We start from the raw sequence: 24198 nt of genomic DNA on the forward strand, positions 1-24198 counted from the left end.
GAACAGGAGGCGAGAGGAAATAGAACAATGATGAACAGATTCCCGGTCACAGCGCCCATTGCCTCGCCTCTGGGGTACCTTTCCACCTCGTCATGTCCAAAGACCTTGCCTAATACTCGGCGAAGGGACGGGAGACAGCACCGATGTGTGTGTGTATGCATGTTTGCAACTGCATTTCTAATTTATTGGCCCACTGATTTGCTGATGTGTGTGGTCCTGCATGCAGCTCAAGAGCACTAGCCCGGAGCGTCCGGGCCTGGCTTCATTAGGTGCTCATGCCCTTAAGCTGCTGACATTTCTAAACTTGTTCCCCAGTCTTCTAATTGTCGTGAAAAATTTGACACAGCCACCAACATCAAGAAGCGACGTGGTAGATCTCCATTTTAACAGCATTTCTCTCGTGTCCGTGTGCCATTTACCTCGCTGCGTGGATGTGGAACGCAAACACTTTACAAGCAGCGATGAAGGAAATGAGACGATTCCTCATCTGCAGAACAAAAATCTCTGAATTTACTTTTAAGAACATAAACAAAACACAATAAGAAATACAATGGGAATTTATGAAGGTTAACAATAGAGTATTATCCATCATTTCATGGGACATGAAATGCAGCTGTTAAACAAACTAATGGTTTAATTCTCCGCTCAACAGGATCCAAAAAGCTGCCGTCACCTTGGAATATTTTTAATCCACATTCACCAATATGCACAAATACACACGGAAACAAATGAACTAACAGTGTATGCAAATCCATTCTGGTCCAAATGACAAATGTCAGTGCTAAATGTCAAGAAAACTAATTCCAGTACTGTGGAACACACATATTTTATAACGCGTTTAAGCATAAATGTTCAAATTAAATAAAGTCCGACAACAATTTAGAAGACCATTACCGTAAAACTGCAATTAATAACTCAACTGGCGTATATATTGTGGACAGACGTCTGTTTGGGGCCGGCTTTTTATTCCTTTCGCACAAAACTTTTGTTCAGCAAAGATGGGAAATCTAAATACAGAGCACCAACCAGTCACTTTAGACGCTCGTCTCTCTCTCTATGGAAATGTCTGTCCTCAGTCCAAAAGTCAACATTTATTGAAAAGAGACAGATGTAGTCATTTCCAGAATTCACATGTTTTTATCTGACAAAGTATCCTGCCTCAATCCATATCTGTTGACATTTAGCCTTCACTGTGGTAAAAAAATAATTAAAAAGTATTCAGAGGGCGGTCTAGTAGCAATCTAGCCGCACTATTTATACTAAAAATAGTCGCAAAAACATCAAGAATGGCATGGAGACAGTAACGTTCCTCAAATGAATACATGAAACAAACACAAATGCCATATTTCCATCGTATTTTCTAGTTTCCATCGTCTCAGCTTTGACTGGCGCTCTTGTAATCGTGTCGTCTCGTTGGCCCCTCTTCTCCTGCAATAATTAAATAGCACCTCCTGACTTGCGAGTTGAATTAATTCCCATTTAATTTGGTGTTTTTTTTGCTCTCTCAGGCCTCCGTTACGCTCTTCAGGCTGAGGCGCTCACCTGGTCCTGGTTCTCGACGCTCATTTGGTTCTACCTTCGCTGGCTTCTTCTTCTCCAGCATGTGGTAGTTGTAGATGTTCATGACGAAGATAAAGACCCCGCCAGCCACGATCACTGAGCCACACATGAAGAAAAGGTACTTGTAGTCATCAAAGATGTCCACCAGTAACCCTGAGCAGAGAAGGGCAGAAGGGTGCAGTGAAGTCACATTTCAAACCAAGGGAGTGTCAGTTGTACCCATTTGATGGCACACTATGTCGAAACAAAAAAAACACTCGGAATGTTTTACACCATGACAAGCGCAACACAATATGCCACTGAACAGTATCTTTATTCGACCACTTTACAAGTTTGAAGGTGAAGAGCAAGACCGAACTCTTGGCTTCTGTGTGCGGTCGAGGGATTGAGAGTGAGCAGGGGCCAATTTGAGAAGAGCCATGTCGGAAATGACAGAGGGCCATTACACCCTTCCTGGCTCTCTGCCGGCATCTCCGGGAAGGCAATTTGGACGGCTGCTACCAAAACGAATCAGAAGAGAGGCCCGTTCTCAGAGCCATAAATATCGAGCCAAAGTCTGCAGAAAAGTGACAAATGTAGTTTAGATCAGATTTAAGCCTCCAGGTTTTCCGGAGTCTTAACGGGATAAGACCCCCCCCCCCCCCCCCCCCTCTTAGGATCTCTCTGTCTCAGCATGTATGACGGCCCGTCTGTCTCTCCATCTCACTATATTACAATCCCTGCTTCATACCATTTAATACAATTAATTTAATATGATAATTATTTTAATATAATAATAAATTTAATATGATAATTACTTTTAAGGAATATGTTCTTTCCATCGGCTTGAAATTCAGCAAAAATTATAAAACAAGCTCATTTAATTTAGTGAAGGGAAGAGTATATGTATAGATATATAAATAATTTAGCATCAGTATCATCCCACAATAAAAAATATGTAGTATACCTGTAAAAATGATTTAACTATTTGTTTATTACTTTTACCAAACTCAGGAGTGTTTTTGACAACCAGGTACACTTAGTGTAGAAGGAACCTTTATTAGCAAGTTACAGTATCTTATCAGAATCAAACAATGACTGTGTGTGTGTGTGTGTGTGTGTGTGTGTGTGTGTGTGTGTGTGTGTGTGTGTGTGTGTGTGTGTGCGCGTGGTACTATACTAGGAGGGGTCATTTTGTATTTGGATCTCAATGCAGTCCGTATCATCTGATTGATAGCCCTCATCTGCGTCGTGTACGACAATGACCATCACCCTCATTAAGTCAGCCCTTGATTGGCCGAGTGGTAATTAAATCCATCTGGCGTGATCACCTCTTTCTTTTTTTAATGTATTCACAGCTTAATTATGGCCCAGGTACAGGACTTCAATGAGAGTTTGAATAGAGCGTCATTAAACACCCAAAGCAAAAGGCTAATTACACCCACTTACCTCACTTTCTCCTAATTGGACTGACCCGGAGGTTTGGGGGGGGCAGTAACAAACGGACTTGTTGGGGGAGACATAACGATTGTGCCCTCTGGAGGAGAATGGTAGACGTGCAGGAAGGCACTTATTTACCCCATTTAATGAGCGGGGTCGCACCAGACAAACTGGGGGGCCCTATTCATTTTAACCTCGTTAGAACTCAGGTTGGAGGCAAAGGAAAAGTTCGTCAGTGGGCCGATATGTACGGCTGATAGAGTCATGCAGCAGTCTGCACGTCCTCGGTGCGTTTATCTAGGACACGAAACAGACATCTCTTGAATGTTGATCTATGGATTGGTGCACAAGCTGAATACCAAAGAAGAACTTTTACCATTTTGAAAACTTGTTTATTCTGTGCCTGACAGGTATTTAAGTACATCACTTACTTAGTACTAGCACTATGGGTGAGAAAGAAAAACTTGCATGTCTGTCTTCTAGCTTATTCTTTCCAATGATGAGTTCGACCATCTTGAGGCCAATCAACCTATTTTCACAAGCTGCCTCAGCAGAAAGCACACTCTGACAAAAGTAACACCTCAATTTAAAAGTACTGTTGTTCTGTTGATGACAATTTGTCACTAAAAACTATTTTCTCCTTTTCCAGAGGCAGTTACCGTCATTGGATACCATGCGTCTGCCTTTACTGACTCAAGAGAAGAGTGTTTCATAGCGGCAGGGAAGCAGAGAGGCCAAACAATATCTTTCGGATTACACGGCCATTCGGACCATGAAGGTATCTGCCCAACACGTCAATCTGAAGCTCTTTCAGAGACAGGAGAACGCTGGAGATATACAGGAAGTGATCCGAGAGAAAAAGGGATTTTTCTTGTATCCGATTGGCTGGTGAAGAAAAAGAGTTAAGCAGCTTGTAAGTTGATGCCGAGCAATATAGTAAAAGGGAGTGTAACCCATTATATAAGTCCCCACTGACAACATGTATTAAAGGGAATGAATTAATATTGTGTAAATGATTCATATGATCCATTGAAGACAAAAGATTTAACCAGATACCAAACCCTGGTCCTCTGGTGCATTCACCTTCATCATCTATGGTTCACGGTCAAAAACATCTAATAGTGTCATAGGCTCTGCCTCTTAGTCGGTCTCAGACTGGAATCACATTTGGGCTCATGCAGCCAGAACACGGCGTCATTCATTAGATCCAATGACTGCACAGGACACAGGGAGCGTTTGTTAGACTGCGTCTGTTGTTTTCAATATCCCACATTAAATATCAAAACAGTGAAGGGCCGCAGAAAACCTGAGTTTCTTAGCTTTGAGTTATGATCCATAATTTGTATGGAGGCCAAATCCTATAGTTGACTTTATACGAGCCTGACCAATCATGGTTATTTATGATTATGATTTTACACTACACTTACATCTCACTTGTTTATAGTCCTGTTATCTGTTCGTTTGTGCACTTTATTTTATATTCCACTTTATTTTATATTCCACTTTATTTTATATTCCACTTTATTTTATATTCCACTTTATTTTATGTTTTTCTGTAAATTTGAATACGTTTCTACTTTGCACTGTTGATTGTTGATAAATGTTATGCACCTCCCGTCATGTCGAATTCCTTGTATGTTCAACACACCATGGCAATAAACGGTTCTGATTCTGATTACTTATTTTGTGCACCCCATAACAGCCTTACTCACCAGTGACGAACTTACTCTGTCTTACAGTCATGTCAACCGAGCAGAAAACTTAAGTCTTATGCGACATCATGCACAGCCTGTGACTAAAACACTCAGTGCTGCACTATTTACAAAGGAGCTTGCACCAAACTGGCCATTTATTTCTACTGTAAAAATGCTGTTTGTTTTCAAAGTGCGTGTTTGTATCGATGTGTTTATCTTGGCCCTTCAGTCAGAAGGATCAGCATGAGGCATTCTAACGTGAGCTAAAAGTAAACACTGGTGCCTGTGACTGGCTTCTCAGATTCAATAATCCAGACAAACACGGAAAAGTGTTTTTCTGAGAGCTCCCGTTATTCAGATTCTGTCATGTCAGTAAACGGACAGTTTATGGTCGGTGTGCTTATGTTTATGCGGTTACCTGCAGCAGGTGGTCCCAGTAGCATGGGGAAGCACTCGATGATGGTGACCAGTCCAACAGCGCTGGGGAAGCGTTGATTTCCCATCAGGTCCATCAGACATTCGAACATCAGGGCGAAAACCATGCCGAAGCCCACGCCAAAGAATACAGCGTACGTCACCAGGAAGGCATAGCTCTTGATCAGCGGGCACAGCAAGTGGCATGTGCCGTTGAAAATCATGGCAAAGCCAAAGAAGTACTGGATTCTGGGCCGGATCCACTTGCTGCTGGCTATCAGGCCAGTGCCAGGCCGAACAAACATGTCGACAAAGCCCATAATAGAGAGCAGATAGGCTGCGGAGTACTCCTCTACGCCTTGGCTAATAGCATAGGCTGACAGGAACATAATGGGCGCATAGGCGCCGAAGATGAACATAATGTTCCCAATGAGGTAGATGACGAAGCCTCTATCCTTGAAGAAGGTAAAATCCAAAAACGTCTTAGCGTTGTTCATACAGCTTCTCTTTTGCTTGGTCTTGCACTCGTTTGGCTCTCCCGCCACGTTTTTCTGTGCGGCGCAAGTGGACGGCCTACGAGGCGGAACGACGGGCCTCATCAAGGCCCCAGCAACACAACAGTTGAGCATCACACCCCCGAGGATAAAGAGACTTCCTCTCCAGCCGAACTTCTGCAGTAGATATTGGTTGACGGGGGCCATGATGCACAGAAACACTGGACTCCCAGCCATGGCTAGTCCGTTAGCTAAAGGACGCTTATTCAGGAAATACTTGCTGATGATGGTGAGAGACGCATTGAGGTTTAAGGAGAGTCCGCAGCCTGTAAGTAGACGGATTACAAAAAACAAAAACAGTCATTTCAAAAAGCCTCCATGAACCTAAACTCCAAAGGGTGCTCGCGAAATTACAGAATGATTCAGCTTGGTGCTCATTAAGGTTCCATCTCATTTCACTTACAAAATCTCATTACAGAATAATCGCTTCATTTAAATAGAAGTAAAATAGAAAGCCTGGGTATTGCATTTACACGCTTGCCTTTTTACCCCAAAATGTAATTTAATATTACCGTACCTTATTTTGGAGGATGAAGAGCTACAGGTAGATGGTCAGGGTGCTATATTCTCTCTTTCCAATGACGATTTAAATGTCTCCTCTGGTTCCATGTTAAAGGCTTTTTTTTGTGAATATCTAATAGTGGATCTAAAAAGAGGATTTATAAAAATGAAGATTTATAGAAAAAGTGTCAAAGGAACGCTCCACTGTTTTTCAACCTTATCGCCATGTGTTTACTGGTCGGGGGGGGGATAATCAATACATAATATGAAGTCCAAAGGAAGGACAATCAATCAAATTTGAAATCTGGGCTAGGAGCTGTATATACAAGGATATGTATTTACCAAAAGCTACTCACTGAGTCTGGGATGTCCTTCATCATTTTGCCTATATGTGTGTGTGTGTGTGTGTGTGTAAGCATATGTCTGCTAGGTGTGCTAGGTGTGCTAGGTGCGCCAGAGCACAGGGGAGCAGAGCAGGGCACACACATGCCCCCCGGGCAACGCACATGGCCCAGCCACTTGCTGGGCCTATTAATCCTTCACAGCAGTCCTTGGCAGGGTAATGAGCCTCACAGGGCGGCGGGGAGCCCCCCATGTGACGACCATGATCGGAGCCTACGGGAGGGCACACGGACGACCATTCTCTCTGGGAGCGGTGACGGGTCTGTCTTGATTACCGTCCTGGTCTTTGGTCCCCTTGGTGCTTTAACTGCACCCCAGGAGCTGGGGCAGATGCCCTGGGCCCCCCCGACAATGGGCACGGCCGCTCAGTCAAGGGAACCCAGAGATTCTGAAAGGATATGAAACGTTGCAAACTTTCCCTACCCCAGAAGGTCTTAACCAGAACTGATGGAAATGCTAAGGAAAGAGGTAAATCCTAGGATCCCCACCACGGAATTCACTTGATTGCAAACACATTGGGTCCCTTGTCTTACTTTAGGCTCGAATCAACTAACTATCTACGGAGGCCAGCATGTCAGAAGTAGAATCGATCAACCTGGCAAAAAAAACTAACATTTCAGGAAGCAGTGTCACTAGATATTGTATAAGTACTGTACCTCCTATGACGCCAATGCAAAGGTAGAGGTAAACGATGGAGTTCCCAAAAGAAGCGGTTACCATAGAGACTGCACACAGCAGTCCCCCCAGTATGACTATCGGCCGGCTTCCAAAGCGACGGACCAACACGCTGCTCACTGGTCCTGCAAAGAGGAGAAGGAACAGAAAGAGATCGACAGAACGTTAACATCTCAATATAAACAGCAGTTGGTTAGTAATAAACTTGGCTACTGCTGGTGATGAAGGGTATACAAAGCATCACCAGTTCTCCCTCTAGTGCTAAACCAAGGACAAAAGGATATCACAACGGATGATGGAACACCTCCAAAAACGTTTGCATCCGCTGCGACGCAACTTGGGGACTCGTTATACTCTCCCCATATAATGTAAAATGCCACCCTCCATGATCAATCAGCAATTAAACAGCCTTTTATATGCCGTCACTCTTCCCTTCATTCATAACCTTGCCTGAAAGAGTGACATTGCACCACCATTCCTTCTGCAGCAAATCATAACGACAGCCTTCTCTCCTTGCTATAAAGACCAATCGCTTCAACATACATTTATTTTCACTCGATTCACATAGAAAAACTAGGAGAGCATCAATCAAACTAATATGCTGCCGTGATTATTGAATTCTTTACGTGCAGCCGCCGCTTTTCACGGAAGTGTTGAGAAGTGCTCCTGTGTGGATGATGATGTTTGCAAACAGCCCAGTGAGAGGATTACATGTTTGGCAAACACCCACTGACTTCAAGAGCATGTTTACCACGGCGGATGATTCATTTCTCAGTGCATGAGAAAACAGATTCATACAAGGAGGGAAAGTATTTTGTCTTAAACTGAATCCGTGTGAACAAAAAGTATGTTCATTTTAAAGAACAATAGCTGAGCTTCCACACTGATATGAATCAATGCATGTACTTTAAAGAGGCCCCAGCCAGCAGGCAGCAGTTTGTCAAAAAACAGCAACATTTAACACCACATTAAACACAGTTTTGACCATCAACAGAACAGAACTTCTTCAATGCATTTCCCTATATCTTGAAGCTACTGCAGTGCATTACTATACACTGGAGTCCGTTAGCATGTCACACTGCCGCTACGCTGACTCTGATGTCATCAGGCTACAGTGTCATCAACCGGTGTTATTCCACAAACAAATGCACTCCCAGGACACAGAGCTGCACATAAGGATGATTTTCATGTTCAATTAATCTGCTCATTATTGTCTCTATAAATCGTCTATAAAATGAGGGGAAAAAAAAAAAGAACGTTAACAGTCACAATTTCTTGTTTTGTTTTACAAACAGTCCAAAACACAAAGATATTTATTTGGTTTACGACAACAAAGTTTAAAGAAAAGCAGTAAATCCTAACAATTTAGTCTGGAACCAGAAAATATTGGCACTTTTGCCTGAAAAATGTATTAATAAATGAGTGGGTTCATCACTTAATGGACTCAATGTTTCAGCTTCACAGTACAGAGAGGACAGAGGAGGATAAAGAGGCACCTCAACTTTTTCACCAGTTTACGTTTATCAGAGCTGGGCTGGGACATCTCTGACGAAAAGACTCACCGACTGATCTCCATGATGTCCAAGCACCAATATCACAATTGAGATCATAAACCATCATTTAAAAATGCCTTTGTGTGTGTTTATCAGTAACTCTACACTAAAAAACACATTAATGCTGATATGCATAAACAGATATATGTACGGGTACCAATCAATCACAGTCAAAATGAAGAGTTCTCTCTCATCTTTCTTTCTCGCTTTAAGCTGAGCTGTTAAAAACTGTCCTCAACGACTGCGCCTGCTGTACGTATGAAACAAAAATATCCATCCGGCTGTTTACACAGTCAACCAGGTGCCTGCGGGGGTCAACGATAGATCATCCCTCTCTCTCACTGTAGCCGTGTCTCAATAGAGCATCTCCCGCACTACCACCATTTCTACTTCCATTAGAGCTTCATCATTCGGGCTCCTTAAGTCAGAGGTTCTCTGAAAAGGCTGTCCCGTCTCCCCCGTGGGGAACTGGTGTCGGACCCAAGTGTGCTGAACCTTCCTCTGATATATTCCCCCTGTCTCTCTCCTCCACTGGGTGACATTGCTGAAGCCTTGCCAAGGACAATATGATGAAGCCCTGTGCCTGAGCCACAGTGGAGGGGAATATTTCACCAGTTCGGCCTCTCTGAGTCGTGTGCAGGTGAGTCACGCACCCTGTAAAACAAAGTACACCACCAGCAGTGCTGCTGGTGGTGTACTTTGTTTTGTACTTTGTTTTGGTAGATAAAAGATGTAAAGATCTACCGACTCCAACTGTTACCATTGCTGCTTTGTGGCTGAAAACAAGAAATGGGTTCAGACCAGAACCATGACGGGCAAGATGTACTGTGGACTCAGTGCTGAGGTTATGTCGTGCAAACTATATAATATGTGAGGTAGACAAAAAAAAAAATATGCCAATCCCATTACAAAGCAATCTACCAGGAATGTGTGTTTGCAGGTCATTTGACTGGCCAGCGCAGCACCTTGCCACAACTCATTGCGTCGAGTTCCAGCAAAGGTTGAGCCAGGTACAATTTGTTTTGCTGAATAAGCCTTCTGTACTGGCATCTGCAACAAATGAATCCCATTCAAATGGAGAAGGAGGCTGCATTTAGTCGTCTGTCTGGACACAGACGTAAGGGGTCAAGAGACTGATCTAGTCACACTGAGGGAACAATGTTCAGCTTTCTAAATATGCTCTTCTGAGTCACAGAATAGGATTATACAGGCCATATAGTGCCATAAGAATGATTTATTCAGATCAAGCCTGAGATATGTGTAAACGATTAAATTATTCAACTATAAGAAGTTTTGTCTTTCAGCTTTTTGGGCATCATCTATTGCAATAATGGTACAAAATGATGTAAAATTGCATAGTTTTAAGTCAAAAACCTGAAAATGTATGTGAAATGTTGCTAATAACTGTCAAATAAAAATGAGCCGGGCCATTCAAATTAAAGCAGGAACATGAATGTCGTGCAGCATTTAGTCTGACTTCATTACAGACTGACTGTCTCTCAGACAACCGCAACTCTGACTGACTTACAGCGTCACGGACCGTGTCAGTGTGGACAGTTAGATTCAAGTCAGGTGAGCAACACACGCCAACATCATGCTTCTTGTTAAGCACCCTAACACTATTTCAGTGGGTGAAGTAACTCACATGAAGTTAATTATAGATCTTCTCAAAATAATGCAGACAGCACAGCAGTTGTTGTCAAGTGACCTTAATGACATGGATCTGCTGTGGTGAAACTACAATGTTTCCTTCGTGCAATTATGTGAATACATATAAAATGAAAGGAAATGTTTGTCACTGTCCACTCGTATTTGTCAACATGAATCCCAATTGGTTTATGTCTGCATGGAAATAATTCTAAAATCAATGCAAGACAGCATAGTACGGTATAAAGAAACTGATGTGTGAAGAGATTGAATCAACTCACCGCCTGCATACATGACAGCGAGCATGATAGAGGAGATCCACGCTATTTCACTGTAGCTGGCCCCTAAATTGTCTTGGATCTCTTTGAAGAAAATGGAGAGGACTTTGGGCGTGGAGTACGCAAATCCAATAGAAATGTGGGCCCCAACCACCACCATCCAGCCCCAACCACCATCCAGGGGTTTGGAGCCCAAATCATTTGCTAGAGCAGGGGACATGTTCCTGTTCAAACAGAGGGAAACATACGTGGTATTGTGTTGTTAAAACAACAAAACATGTGGAAAATGACATGACTTAGTGAGTCATTTTTTTCAGCCTTTTTTTATTATGTAGAACGCAGAATTGATGTTTCAAATGTACCGTCTGTGAACCTCATGTCAGCAAACAAATCGCCAAATTTCTAAATGAAAGCCTGAATATATAACTTCATGTAATCTAACATATGGATAAATACAATAAAAGTAAATCAAAGTGATGCTGCGAAAGGCTAGTTTACATACATTGTGTTTATAAACACAAAGCTATAACTGACCTAGCAATATGGTCATAATGATTAGATGAGAAATGCTGAAAGTGAATAAACCAGTTATTCATTTGATCATGAATGACTCAGTTACGAAATAAAAATGTAGCATTTTCTAGCCTCTAACGGCGAACAAACACGTGACAGTAAACCTAAATAATTGAGCACAGAAAGTAGAGAAAAGTGTAACGTGTATACGAATGCAGCTAGCAGTAGTAAACCAGGTCCATTCAAGATAAAAGTACAACAAAGAGTCCGAGCAGGAAACGCTTAACGTCAACACTTTAGTGACTGAGTCCTAACTAGCTTTTTAGACAAACTCCTGTACAGCGCGTGCACTACACGTATTCACGTCAAACTAGAAAACAAACGTCGTAAATGAAAGAAAGGCTCGTGTTTATCTTTACTCCTCCACAAGGACTCGGACGGGAGGAGACACTTCACACGTGGACAATTTCCGAAATCAGTCATAAAACGTCGCGGCTACGCAAAACCGGTAACTTCCGCAGCGTTAAAGACAGATATGCTCATAAGTGTATTGTACGAAGTTTTGAGTACTTTACCTTTCACTTGAGCGCCTTCGCAGCACGTTACCCTCTCAACAGTTGGTGAACGGAGTTTCAGCCTACTGCTTTATTTGACATGTGGTCACGTGTCTCACACACACAGGGGTTTGACTGTTTCAGTGTCATCCGTACAGCAGCTTCGCTTCCTCTGCATGTCGATCAACCTAACCTAAAGCCCACGAGCTGACACACAATGCGCGTCAACCCCTAAAATGTGACACAAGTAATAGCATACTTGTAAAAAAAAAAAACAATAACAATATTCATTTGTAATAGTTTTATTTTCAAATTATGTGCAATGTGAATTTCACAGTTAAGCTCAACCACCACTATAACCCGAAACCCAAAAACAGACGAACCAGCGAAAGCAAAGCATGAACACGATGGAATAGCACCCGAGAGTGATGCATGTCAATGACCAGTGAGCTGTGTACTGCAGCCCAAGGCCTCCGACTCCTGAACATAGAAAGCGGTTTGTAGCTTGTTGTATTACACGACTGGTGTATGAAACGTGACGCAACTATTTAGTTACTTGATCTGTAATGCTTCGTTGTGGTGACATGTTACAAAGAAATACTACTGTACTACTGAGGGTAGGGGGAGGGGGTAATCATTTTTTTTCTCAACAAATCAGGATTACTCTACCATCACTCAATAGGCAATTACATAAAGAAAAAAAACAGCCACTGGAGACAACAAAAACAAAATCACATCTATTTTTTTTTCAAGTTATAAAAGAAACTGAAGAGAAGTTAAAAAAAAAAAAACTGTGCAAGTACAGCAAACCTATAGTACAGTATATTACACATAACAAAAACATTTAAATACAGTACTGTGTATCAGTAGAAATCCTGAGAGTTCTCCGTTCCTGGTTCTCAAATGACCGTTTTGTAGACACGTGGATGCAGCTCAAACCTCTCTCTCTCGCGCTCGATGAAAGGCAGTTTTGAGAGTATTGTTCAAAGCCGGGGGGGGGAGAAAACATGAGCTCCAAGTCAGTCAACAGTGGATCCTTCTCTTGGAGAAGTTACATCGTATCCTCGAGTCCTCACTGGACTCTTCTGGTGTTCGTTTCCATGTGAATCTCGATAGATGATTGCTATGTGGTTACTGAAACCTTTTGAGTACTTCTTAAAATAAAACACAAGAGAAAGTTGTCGTGCAAAGATGACACAGGAACCTGCATTGAGGAAAATTGACGGCACTCAAAATGTCACACTTTCACAGGGAACGCCACTCAGTGGTGGTATTAATTCTTCTATACAAGATTGTCAAAAAAGAAAGAAAGAGAACGCAGCACCAACATTTTGTGCCCTCTGCGTGATGGCGTGTAAAGACGGCTGTTTCGATGGATTAGCACACAACCCGGAGCCACCCTCGCATATAGTCTGCGTGTCCGGGAGGGCGCTTTGGGAACGTTTGCAGTGACGGACTGCTGAAGTGGAGAGTGGATTCAGTGCAACGCTGAGTAAGACCTTTCAGATATTCTTCTCGGGAGGAGCAGTTCTTGGATCTGTCGCCTCCTTTTTTACGAAGCAACAGGCACATCGGCGTTCCAACTGATCTGCACTTAACGTACGCATCGCTGCCAGCCTGCACCCGTGCAACAGCCACACACACAATCATTGGAACCATTGTGACTTTCACCAGCGAGACGAGCACACAAACAAAACAATTAATGCACTTTTACAAAAGGTAACATAACGTAATATAGCCTGATCACAGTTCCATGACTTATTGCTACTACAAAAAAAATCTTTTCAACGTTCAGATCAACAATAACAAGACCTCAAATGCTTTTTTTTTTTTTTTTTTGGCACCTAAGAGGAATGCTCTTTCAACCTTTTTCAAATGATTATAATCCGATGACAAAGACGACCTCAACAGAGCTCAATGCTGAACCGAGCTTTTCACGCAGCTGCTTCATCAACACGACGGCCTGAAATGTCCCTTTTCTCCGAATCAAACATGTTTGAAGTTTCTGAGGTAAGCCTGTTAGTCGCTCTGAACTTTCCACTTAGTGTCGCCACAAATTTGACTCAGTCCTTATTTCTCCAATGTGGAGAGTGAGTATTCTTACAGTTACACTTAAAGTTGTCTTTCGCACATGACACAAAATGGATGCCAACTCAAAGAGCGGGGAGGTGTGAGCTCCCATGCAACTGGAATCTCAAACAAAACTTAAAAAACAGCTCGGAAGCCACACATAGTGTATTGTTTGACACACTGACGCATGTGGAGGAAGAGGGAGCCGTAAAAAAAAAAGAAGTAAAAAACAGTAAAGTAATGTAAATCACGAGCACACTTCAAACTAAAACTCGTCTATAAAATAAGCTGAAGAGACTTGAGAACAGAATAGAAACACAAACCTCAGAGCCAGCAACCAACTAATGAGCTATGGTACTCACCTTACCCGTATGAATATATAGTTTATATAGTTATTTATATATATATATATATATATATATATATATATATTTATATATATATTTATATAGATTTTCACTTTATGCTGACACCTAGCATCTATCTCCAGAGGGCACTTGTATCTTGACAATACCCCCATTTTGCATGCTTATCATTTGTAGAAATCCTTACCTATATGCATCTAAAACAAAGAATGGAACAACATGGCTCAACAACAAGCAAAAAAATAGGATAATTGCACTTATGATTCATTGTACGGTTTTGATAAACAAGCATCAGTGTGGGTAGTTGGTGCTGTCTGGGAGGAAAGAAAAATACTGCAATCTTTAAAAGCACCCCATTTTGATCACGTTAAACCAAAGTTTGAACGACTTAAGACTTAACCAAAAAATGGTCCTTTGTGATGCAAACCCGAGGTAACACCAGGCACAAGGCAGGCAGGACCACACGACTCCCCTCTGCCTCATAGGTTGGGTTCACCTGACCGGCTTCCTCACAGCACTTTCTGTAGACACTGTGGGTAAAGTTTGGCCACCACGCATTCGAAATGGCGACCCAGATCCCAGAGGCGGTCAGGTGTCTCGTAGACTTTGGTCCATACGTCGGCCTCGTCGTCGTACTGGTAAAGGGAGTTCTTTCGGCTGGTGCGAAACACGTGCTCCTCCACCATGACCTGTGTGGCTCGTACGAACAGGTGCAGCTTGCCCTGCAGCAGCATGGCCTTTATATACGGGCTTGTGGCTTGGTCAAAGGGCAGATCTCTCTTGTGGCTCCATGTGTTCTTCTCAATGTCATAAACCTCCAGAGTGAAGGTGCGCTGGTGGTTCCTGCAGATGCCGGCAATGTAGTAGATGCAGTTCTTATGCAAGGCAGCCAGACCCTGACTACGAGGGACACTCATCGGGGCGAGATGACTCCAATAGTCCTTCCGGGGGTCGAAGCAGAAGAAATATTCACCTGCAGACAACAAAAAGAAATGCAATTTAGAGCTGGGGTGAACTGCTTCAACATACTTTGTCGTGTATGTTTGTCATACAGATGTGTGTATATGAGAAATAAGACATGATCACAAAATCCTCAGTCCACTGTAGCGATCACATCGTTTCACATCAGCAGCATTAACTGACCTTGGAGGACATAGATGCGGTCCCTGTACTCCACAGCACTGTGAAACTCCATGGCCGCTGGCATAGCACTGACTGCTGTCCAACAGTTGTCTCTGGCATCATAGCACTCTACCGACTTCAATGCATTTCGCCCATCGCCTTCATACACTCGGCCTCCCAGTGCATAAAGCTTCCCGCAGCAGTGCACGAGCCTGCAGCCGATCCGTGCTCTCAGCAGAGGTGCGCGTGGAAGCCATCGATTGCCCGCGTGTTCGTACTGCCAGAAGTCGCTCTCCGCCCGATGGTCTATGGACACTTCGCTGTTGCTCGGCCTGTAACCTCCAGCAATGAAGATGTCGTTCTCTGAGGACACCAGGATACCGACCTCCCGGAGATCATTGGGTGGTTTGCAGAGCTTGAACACCCTCCCCGTGGCTGTGTCCAGGCAAGGCACCGTCTGCTTCTTCCCTGAGTGTTTGTGAGCGGCGTCAAAGCAGATGACCATCTCAGATGCAGTCATACCCAGGCGCTGGGGGCAACCATTGGTGCCAGTGAGGCGGGCTTTGGCCTCAGCAGGGTCCTTAGAGAGGGAAAGGGCACACGCGAAGGGGGCGGGTATCAGACTGAGGAAGGCCTCATCCAGCAAGGGCAGACGGATGCATTGGGAGAAAACCTCAGTGAGGTGGGCCTCACGGCCAGACAGATCATGCTCCAGCCAGCGGACAATGCTCTCATAGACATGCTCTTCTTTCTCCACGTTGAGGTCGTCATTGTTCAAAATGCTGACCAACTGCACCTTGGTCATCTGGAGGAACTCTTGCTCCCATGACACACACAAGAACTACCACAAAAACATAAAATATTTAAAGTATTAGCAACCAAACGCACGAGTCACAGAGACGGCACTGTTACAAGAACAAATAGCAGAATGTCTTTAAATGAAAATTGGAATATGGTAGCAGCAGATATAATGATGGAATCACGATGCTAATTACTGTTAAGAAGCCAATCCTGTGCTAATGTTTAACTGACCTTCTTGCGGATGTAGTCCTGTGAGCGTTCCCTCAGCTCCTGGTGTTCATAGGCATCAGCAAACATGTAGACCCCAATACAGTTCTGGGGGTCAAGTCTGCTGATCATGAACTGGGCACACTGGTCCTGCAAGGCAGGAATCTGGAAAATGCTGGCTGCAGTGAACAGGGCCTGGACATTGGACTCAGAGAGCATGACCCTGGATGTGTAGGCATAGTCTAGGACGAGGTTCATGGATTCAGCTTCCACGCCAACGATTCTGACCTCACGCTGGCTGCTCTCTGTAAGGCCACTGGTGAACATGGACCTGGTGGTGATGGTGGAGAAAACACAAATGCTATAACTACAATGAATCAGTTCTCACAACTACATTATTATTCAAACACGCTAAAACTTGACAAAGGCGTTTGATCTTAACAATACATCATTTTTCAAGAAATGACTATCGGCCACTAAATTGTGAAAATACAAACATTAGTAAACATCCGACGTTTCCCACCTAAAATACGGGCTGATTGCTGCGAGGACATTTCGGTGACATGAGAAAGTCATGCCATGGTCCACTTCTACGACGATGTCTGTGAGCTGTGCTTCATCGTACAAGGCTTTGAGCTGCTGAAGGACGTTGCAGGCATGAACAGCATCTACCCCGCTGTAGTTGGTGCTTGGAGGTGTCCCATTTTGTACTTGTAACAGCTTCCCTACCTCTGAACAACACAACAAAGAGAGACACATCAGCACAGCGCCTGTAGAAACTGTGTGGAAACCACACAAAATACTGAAAGACTTGACCTGAATTCTGGAACAAAAAAAGTGATTTGATACAGGCTCTTATCTGGTAAACAGTCATTCGTGTAAGCATTTTGAGACCCTTCATTCAATCACATTTTTATAGGTGAGCAGTCTCGGCAAAACATAAATATAGATTGTTGTTACACCTGTGCTGTGTCATACATTTTAACAGAACACAAGATGAGTTTGAGATGACGCAGGTGTTTAAAATACTGACGATGTTCATTATAATTCTAAAACATGCTAAAAGAAGAAGAAAATGCAAAGGTTACGGAGTGTGTGTGTTTTAACTGAGAAAGGAACAGTATAAAATCTCAAAATAGATCACAAAAGCAATGCTCTTCTAGGTATTTACAGTGTGTATGAGCCAAGAGTATATTTGGTCCAGATATATAAATGACTGACAAGTTTTTAAAAAAAAAACACCTCATCCCATTTACTCGTCTGTTCTACATCTGAATGTCCCTTAATTTAGGTCAAAGTTGTTCATGTTCTCACTGACCGACTGATCACACGGATAACATATGGGCCTATCAACTCGTGGATTCAGCCCCCCTATAGTAGTGTCTGCAAAGTAAACATGTTCCTTATCACGCGTGTTATGGCAAGTTATATACAAGTGGCTAGTCAAACGTCATGCCTTCTGTAACGTGTCACTATATCGTCTTATATTATCAGCTGCTAAGGAACAAAAAAAAACTTTTTCCAACAAATACCTCGCGTTGTGCGTCGCTAACTCATTGACAGGACAAAGGCTCGCGATGAGTGTATAGAAAACTACTGTCTCGCCAGGCGGTAGCTAGCTTGCTAACATCTCACATTGACTGCAGTAACGTTAACGTGTGTGTGTGTCTAACTGGACTGAAAGGCAACTGGAGGAATACAACTATTTAACAGTTTATAACGGTTGGTCGGAATGCGTTATTATCACAAAAACTAGCAATGCGTACCATAACGTTAGCTAGTTGACAAGCGAGCGTAACTTTTAGCAGACAGCTAGGCACCAAGCTAACATTAGCAAAGCTTTCTTTGACACAACATTGCGAGATTTAAAGGGCGATAATAACTCAAACGCTTTCCTTCGTAACGTTTCAACCTGAGAGAAACACAGCATTATTTAGCACAATGTCTAGAGCGTTACTGCTGAAAACGGTAACTATAACCACACTTGTCTAACCTTTGTCTCTTGTCATAAACAAGTGTTTACACAATCAGCTGTGGGTAGCAAGCTAACCGGCCGAAAGTTAGCCAGACAGCTAACATTAGCCGCATAGCGAGGCTAACGATAACCAACACTTTTTTGAGTCGTTTAGAGCCTGACCCCTTTTAACGACAATGTAACATGTCACGACTCATTCTATCAGTCTACAACACTACACTCCACGAACATATGAACACACATATTTTAACTTTAGAAGGCGTTATTTCTGTCTGATTACTACACAAAACAATGAAGATTTTTTTTTTTTTGCGAACCTCCACTGGCAGCCATTCTCTCCAGTCTATCTCGGGGCAGACCGAGAAACGTCAGAGAGGACACAACGGGGCCCCGGAAACAAGGATCAACCAATCACAAGAGGAGCCGGGATCTCTCAGCCAATCACGTTCCTTTCATCTGAAAAAAAAAAGAAGTTACATAGTCGTGTATGGGCAAATTATTCAATGTAAAGGAATAACAAGACTTGCACTCGATGTAACGTCAATCAACCAAAACAAGTCAAAGCAGCCAATCTAAACAGAGTAGTCCAAAGCAGAGAGTGAAGCAGTGCCCTGACCTGATTTAACAAACATGTTGGAGCACAAAGGGTAGTCGATATTCTCCTAGAGAAGATAATTCCATACACCATGAGTTCCAAAATGCTTTGTCATATAGACAAGAGGGTAACTCAATTGGTGTAAACAATAGCGAGTAAACTATAAAGCCTGCAGCTAAATCAAATCAAACATCCCTTTTTCCAAAATTATATTGAAAAATGAATAGGTTTTAGTCTCTCAGTTGGCATTTGGGATTAAAATAAGCCATTTCCACTTAGTATGAAAAGCAAAGTCGAGCGTAAAACATCAGTTTTTTGTGGCAGCGCATTAAAAATAGAAAGTACATATTCCATAGCTAGAGGACTCGATACCCTATTATAGAAAAGTTTCAGATCAGAAGCTTTTTCTAATTATATTCTTAGCAAGCCCCAGTGCTTGCTCATGTTATGTCTCTGTAAATCATAGACCTGCTTTGTTTGAAAAGTGTCTCGAGATGATGTCTGTTATGATTTGATGCTGTATAAACAAATTGAATTACAGTTATCTCACCATCTTATGTTATTTTGAACATGGTAGCAGCGTGCTGGCAGGTGAAACCAGAATCACACTTAAGATATATTTTCTTTCTCCTGTAAATTAAGTTAATTTACTCTCTTCTTTTCTCACCTTTTTGGCTGTACTGCTTTGTGGCTGTGCTCACTACTGCCAACTCTATGTCAGCATAGTGTGTTTGTGTGGTACAGTTGGCAAAAGCATTCACATGTCACCGCTGTGGTTCAGAGTTCAATATCTACTAGATGTCAATAAATTGAATTTGTCTCATCAAGGTGTTCCAAGGACAAATTTAAAATAGTTCATTTTTAGTTTAGCTTTGTTTTTACATTTACTTGACTTTGATTTTATAAATCAATATGCAAGTGATACAATTCAGATTTTACAGCTTTTCATTGCAGACCTCCAAGGTAATTCAAATTAAATTTTAATTTTGACAAACTATATTATACTTATATTATATCCTCAGCATTTTTCCAAATTTTGTTCAATTTATAAAACATAACCTGTTACACCTCTTACTTATCATATTTGCAGGCTATGAATTCTTGACACACAGGATTATGTTTGCTTCAAAGGCTGTGTTAACAATATTGTATTTCCTATTTTCTTTCTTAATTATATCTTTTCCATCCATTCGGTGGTCTTCGCCAGAAGTGACTGTTACACGTGTCACAGGTTTCATCAATTAGCTAATTCAACACAATGGTTGTGTAAATGGTATGAAGATGATTTCAATGTTTCGCCAATTAAACACTTAGGATTTCTGTTTCATGTCATTCTCTTGTAGAGCTGTATTCTATAACCCCCATCATTTGCGCTTCTATAGTATTTATTTGTTTGTTTATTTTTGATCAAACAAACGAGGCTCGATGACGGAAGACAAATATTTAACCTGCACAAATACCGCTTAGTTTCAGACTACTAGCATGTTAGTGACAGTGGCTCATACTGCCCAGTATATGCTACTGACATATCCAGCGAGGAAGTAAGTTTTAGGCCAACATTTAATAAAAACGTAATTCTCTATTATTATGTTGATTGCATATTTCAGGCTCTTCACACTAACTATCAACAATAATGAGGCAATGTCCTTCATGGTGATGGCAGTTGATAATGCATTGCATTTAGAGCGCTCCAACAAAGTCGAGTCGTGAGTTTGGCTCGATTGGCTCGTTTGACATTTAGCAACATGTGGAGACACCTGCAACCACATGCTGTTGAAAGAAATACACTAATTGCTGTTGACTGAACACTTCAATTGTATGTCATTTATGTCTGATGATGTTATTGTTAAGCAGCATGACAAATTGTGTCTGTCTCGTATCCAGAACATTAACCTGCTGCTTTCATTTCCTTTACCCGTTGGTCAACCCAGAGTTCCACTGCTTTCATCTCTCATCATTTAACTGAGAGTTAACCTGCTGTCACTGATTACACTCCAGCTGATTACACTTCCTTTCAATGCTTTAACTTTCCATCTCAGGTCTAACGTCTTCAATGTTGAATTGTTGAAATTGTATTCCGCTCCTCTAAGTCCCATAACTTCCACTCTTCATACAAAATGTACTCTAATTGTTCTATTGTTTACACCTCAACACTTCAATTGGCATTGTCTTTCAGTTAATACACTTGAACTGGCACTTTCTTTCAGGACTTCCACTTCAACTGACAGTTGTAGCGTATTTCATCACTTACACGTTGTCACTCAACTTCAACTCCTTTCAGCCTTCACCTCAACTGACTTCAACTTCATAAAGCACTTGCACTTAAATTGACACGTCACCTTCATTCAGTGCTTCGACTTAAACTGAACTACAACTTCTTGCAGCACTTCCTTTTTAACTGCGATTTCAACTTCTTCAAGTATTCCTCCCACTTCAGCCTGCAGGATTTCAGCTATTTTAATAAATTGTTCATTTTCTGAAGAAAAGTCATCCTTCTCTATTCTATAAATAAACAAGATACAGTGCAGTTCATGCAAGTATTTGACACGTTTTCTATTGTGTTGGCTCTGTGTTTTATGACATACTGGACAAAATAATGACATGAAGGTTCAAAAGTCAGCTTTGATTTGAGGGTACATGCAGTTAGATAAACTCTTGGAAAGGTGGTTATATCATTGTCTTGTTGTAGTATTCAGATTTAGTGGACTGTGCATAAAATGGGTCTATAAGTAAAACACTGTAAACTCTTACCCAATAGGAACTTGAACACCCTCAAATACCCTTAAGGGCAGAAAGGCAGCACTTCAGACTTTTTTTTTTCAAATTAATTTCAAATCCATTCTGCTCGAGTACACACCAATAATAGAAAATGTGTCGCTATTCAACTTCTGACGATGTGCACTGGAGATTCTGGTAACTTGTTTACAAGTAATACCGGCACAACAGAATACTGCTTTCTTTGCCTTCTTTATTAATGTTTTCTATGAAGCTATTTCAATACAATAAACTCAACAGAAGGTGTATAAGCATGTAGCCAGAGACACTTGCAGCCGACGTTATGCCTACATTCCTGCCTGGATTATGTTTAGCAGTAATTGCTGAATGCAGGGAGACATTGTTGCAAACCTTAAAAGTGGCACCTTTACTGCAGTGCTTTTATCAGTGCTGTGCAGGCCGGAAATGCACTCTAACACTGCATAACACTGCAAAATGACAGAAGGGGAGAGAAATAAAAGTACAACTGCAATCTAAGTAATCGATTTCACTTTCTTTTCCAATTTCTTTCCATTCAGCCACAGTGCGGCCTGTGAAATTGGGCCTACCTACTGTTGAATGAGAGAAAAAGGCTTCCTGACTTCGCTTTGATGAAAGCTCTGGTTTCTGTTTACCCCTCTACAGATGTCCCTTTTGATACTGATCACCTGATGTCTGCGCTTTCTACTCCCTATACCCACGTTGCACAGCATTTTCTGATCTGCACCCCGAACGAGAGCTTTATTACCGTAGTGTGCATTCACAATATGATACTGGTTCAGCCTGAAAAAAACTGCAAGAATGGCTGTAACCATTGCAATTAGAAGAGATCGGCGGAGACTATGTAGGAAGAGATGGGATCATCGTTTGCTGCTTACTCTCAGATCCAGGAACCCAACTGCCTTTTGTATTCCAAGTATTACTCCCATTTACCTCCTGAATGAGGTAAATATGTATATTCATCACTGTGTTTTGTATAATATGTATATACACAAGTGAAAGGGTCTACATTTGTACTAAGTGTTCTCATCTTCTCCATAAGGCTCCACTTTTGTTGTGGGGCCGACTCGTGTGATCTCTTGGGAAAATGAGAGAGAGACAGTGCGGGGGGTTAAACGGTGAAGCAATGTTGGCAACGTTTGAATTGCAGAACAGAAGAAGAAGAAGATACAAGATGGGATGCATGAAGAAGAGGAGGCAGGGGGTGTAATTGTAGTTTAAATGAGTGTTTTTGTCAGAGATGGCGGTAATGGGTTATTATATGCCTGTATAAGAATGCCTGCAGATGTTGTGAAGAGCCACGGGCTCCCCCATCCCGCCACTCAGGCGGAGACAAATAGGAGCACAATGGGAGGCTGCTGTAAATACAGAGCTGATCCTTCTCCATGTTTAAAATGTCCATTTCTTGTCCTCTGACTTTCCTTCCTACTAACCCCACCTGAGGAGCAGATGAGCTGAGGCGATAGCAACTATACTGCCCTATATATATAACCCTATATATATAACCCTAGCGCCTCAACCTGCTGAGGAAGTTGTTTGCTAATGGGAGTTATTTTGCTGCATAACTCCAGATTTGGACATTTTGTTGATGGCTTTGTTGATTGTAAATAAATCATGAAGTAAAAAAAAATGTTATGCTTTAACAGCTTGCCATTTTCGGAAGTACACTTTTTCACTTTCTTGCTATGACAACACTAAATACGAAGCCGGCAGTCGGCAGCCGGTTAGCTTAGCTTAGCATAAAGACTAGAAACGGGGGGACATGTTAACAAAATCCAGTAATTAATACGTCATATATTTTTGTATCTAATTTGTATAAAATGCCGGACTATTTCTTGGCCATGAACAGTAACTTTCTGTCGTCCCACACATAACGTTAACCCCCTATGAAACGGCAAATGCCGTGTGTTTGGTTTCTGTACAGAATAAACAACACAAAATATAAAACGTTAGCGATAGTGAGATTACGCAGTGGTGGTAGGTGGATTTGTTTACCTTCAGACAAACCCCAGGCAACTGTTCCCCCTGTAGTTGTTTCTGTTTCATATCTTTGGTCTAAACTAAGTTAACTGAGTTTATGACTGCTGCTGCTTCATGCTGATGGTATAAATCTTTTCATCGAACTTGCGGCACAATAGCAAATAAGGTTGTATCCCAAAATGTTGAACTATTTCTTTAAATAGTTTGGCTAAATCTTTCATAGTTTGCATTACAAAACTCGTCAAGATTGAGTTTGTTTTAGGAAAGATAAGATTGTACAAATATAAGTCTTTTGGGAGTTGTAATAATTGCACCAGTCTGATGGAATCACAGTGGGCGGTCCTATAATGTGGTGATAATAACCATTTATGCTTTCAAAGCTATACGAGAGAAGGCAAACTCTCGCGTTAGCAGAGATGAGCCCGTAAAAGAAAGAAGACATTTTGTGCTGAAACTGTGCCGAAAAATGTAACCACACTGATGCCACAGATCAAAGCTCATGTGTTTTGATCTGTCTGCCAGAAATCCCTGTGACAAGTAGGAGGCCGCGGCTCACATTGGCTCA

The 24198-nt window shown here is 42.0% G+C and overlaps 1 protein-coding gene and 1 pseudogene across 2 annotated transcripts; both read right to left on the reverse strand.

Annotated features, from left to right (window-relative positions):
• Positions 1-634: 634 nt before the first annotated feature.
• On the reverse strand, positions 635-11864 carry LOC306797575 (monocarboxylate transporter 2-like; annotated as a pseudogene). The gene is made up of 5 exons (XR_013773149.1): positions 11786-11864; positions 10701-10921; positions 7201-7344; positions 5092-5907; positions 635-1713 (listed from the first exon to the last, which is right to left on the reverse strand). The product of XR_013773149.1 is annotated as a monocarboxylate transporter 2-like (transcript).
• A 2545-nt stretch (positions 11865-14409) lies between these two features.
• Positions 14410-18637, reverse strand: kbtbd8 (kelch repeat and BTB (POZ) domain containing 8; the record flags this gene model as incomplete). The annotated part of the gene is made up of 5 exons (XM_079266037.1): positions 14410-15172; positions 15343-16162; positions 16354-16660; positions 16853-17060; positions 18622-18637. 5 exons carry the CDS (start codon positions 18635-18637, stop codon positions 14709-14711), a joined length of 1815 nt encoding a protein of 604 aa, XP_079122163.1. The 3' UTR covers positions 14410-14708.
• Positions 18638-24198: the final 5561 nt, after the last annotated feature.

Source organism: Melanostigma gelatinosum, assembly GCF_949748355.1.
Source record: "Melanostigma gelatinosum genome assembly, chromosome: 3".
Lineage (NCBI taxonomy): Eukaryota > Metazoa > Chordata > Actinopteri > Perciformes > Zoarcidae > Melanostigma > Melanostigma gelatinosum.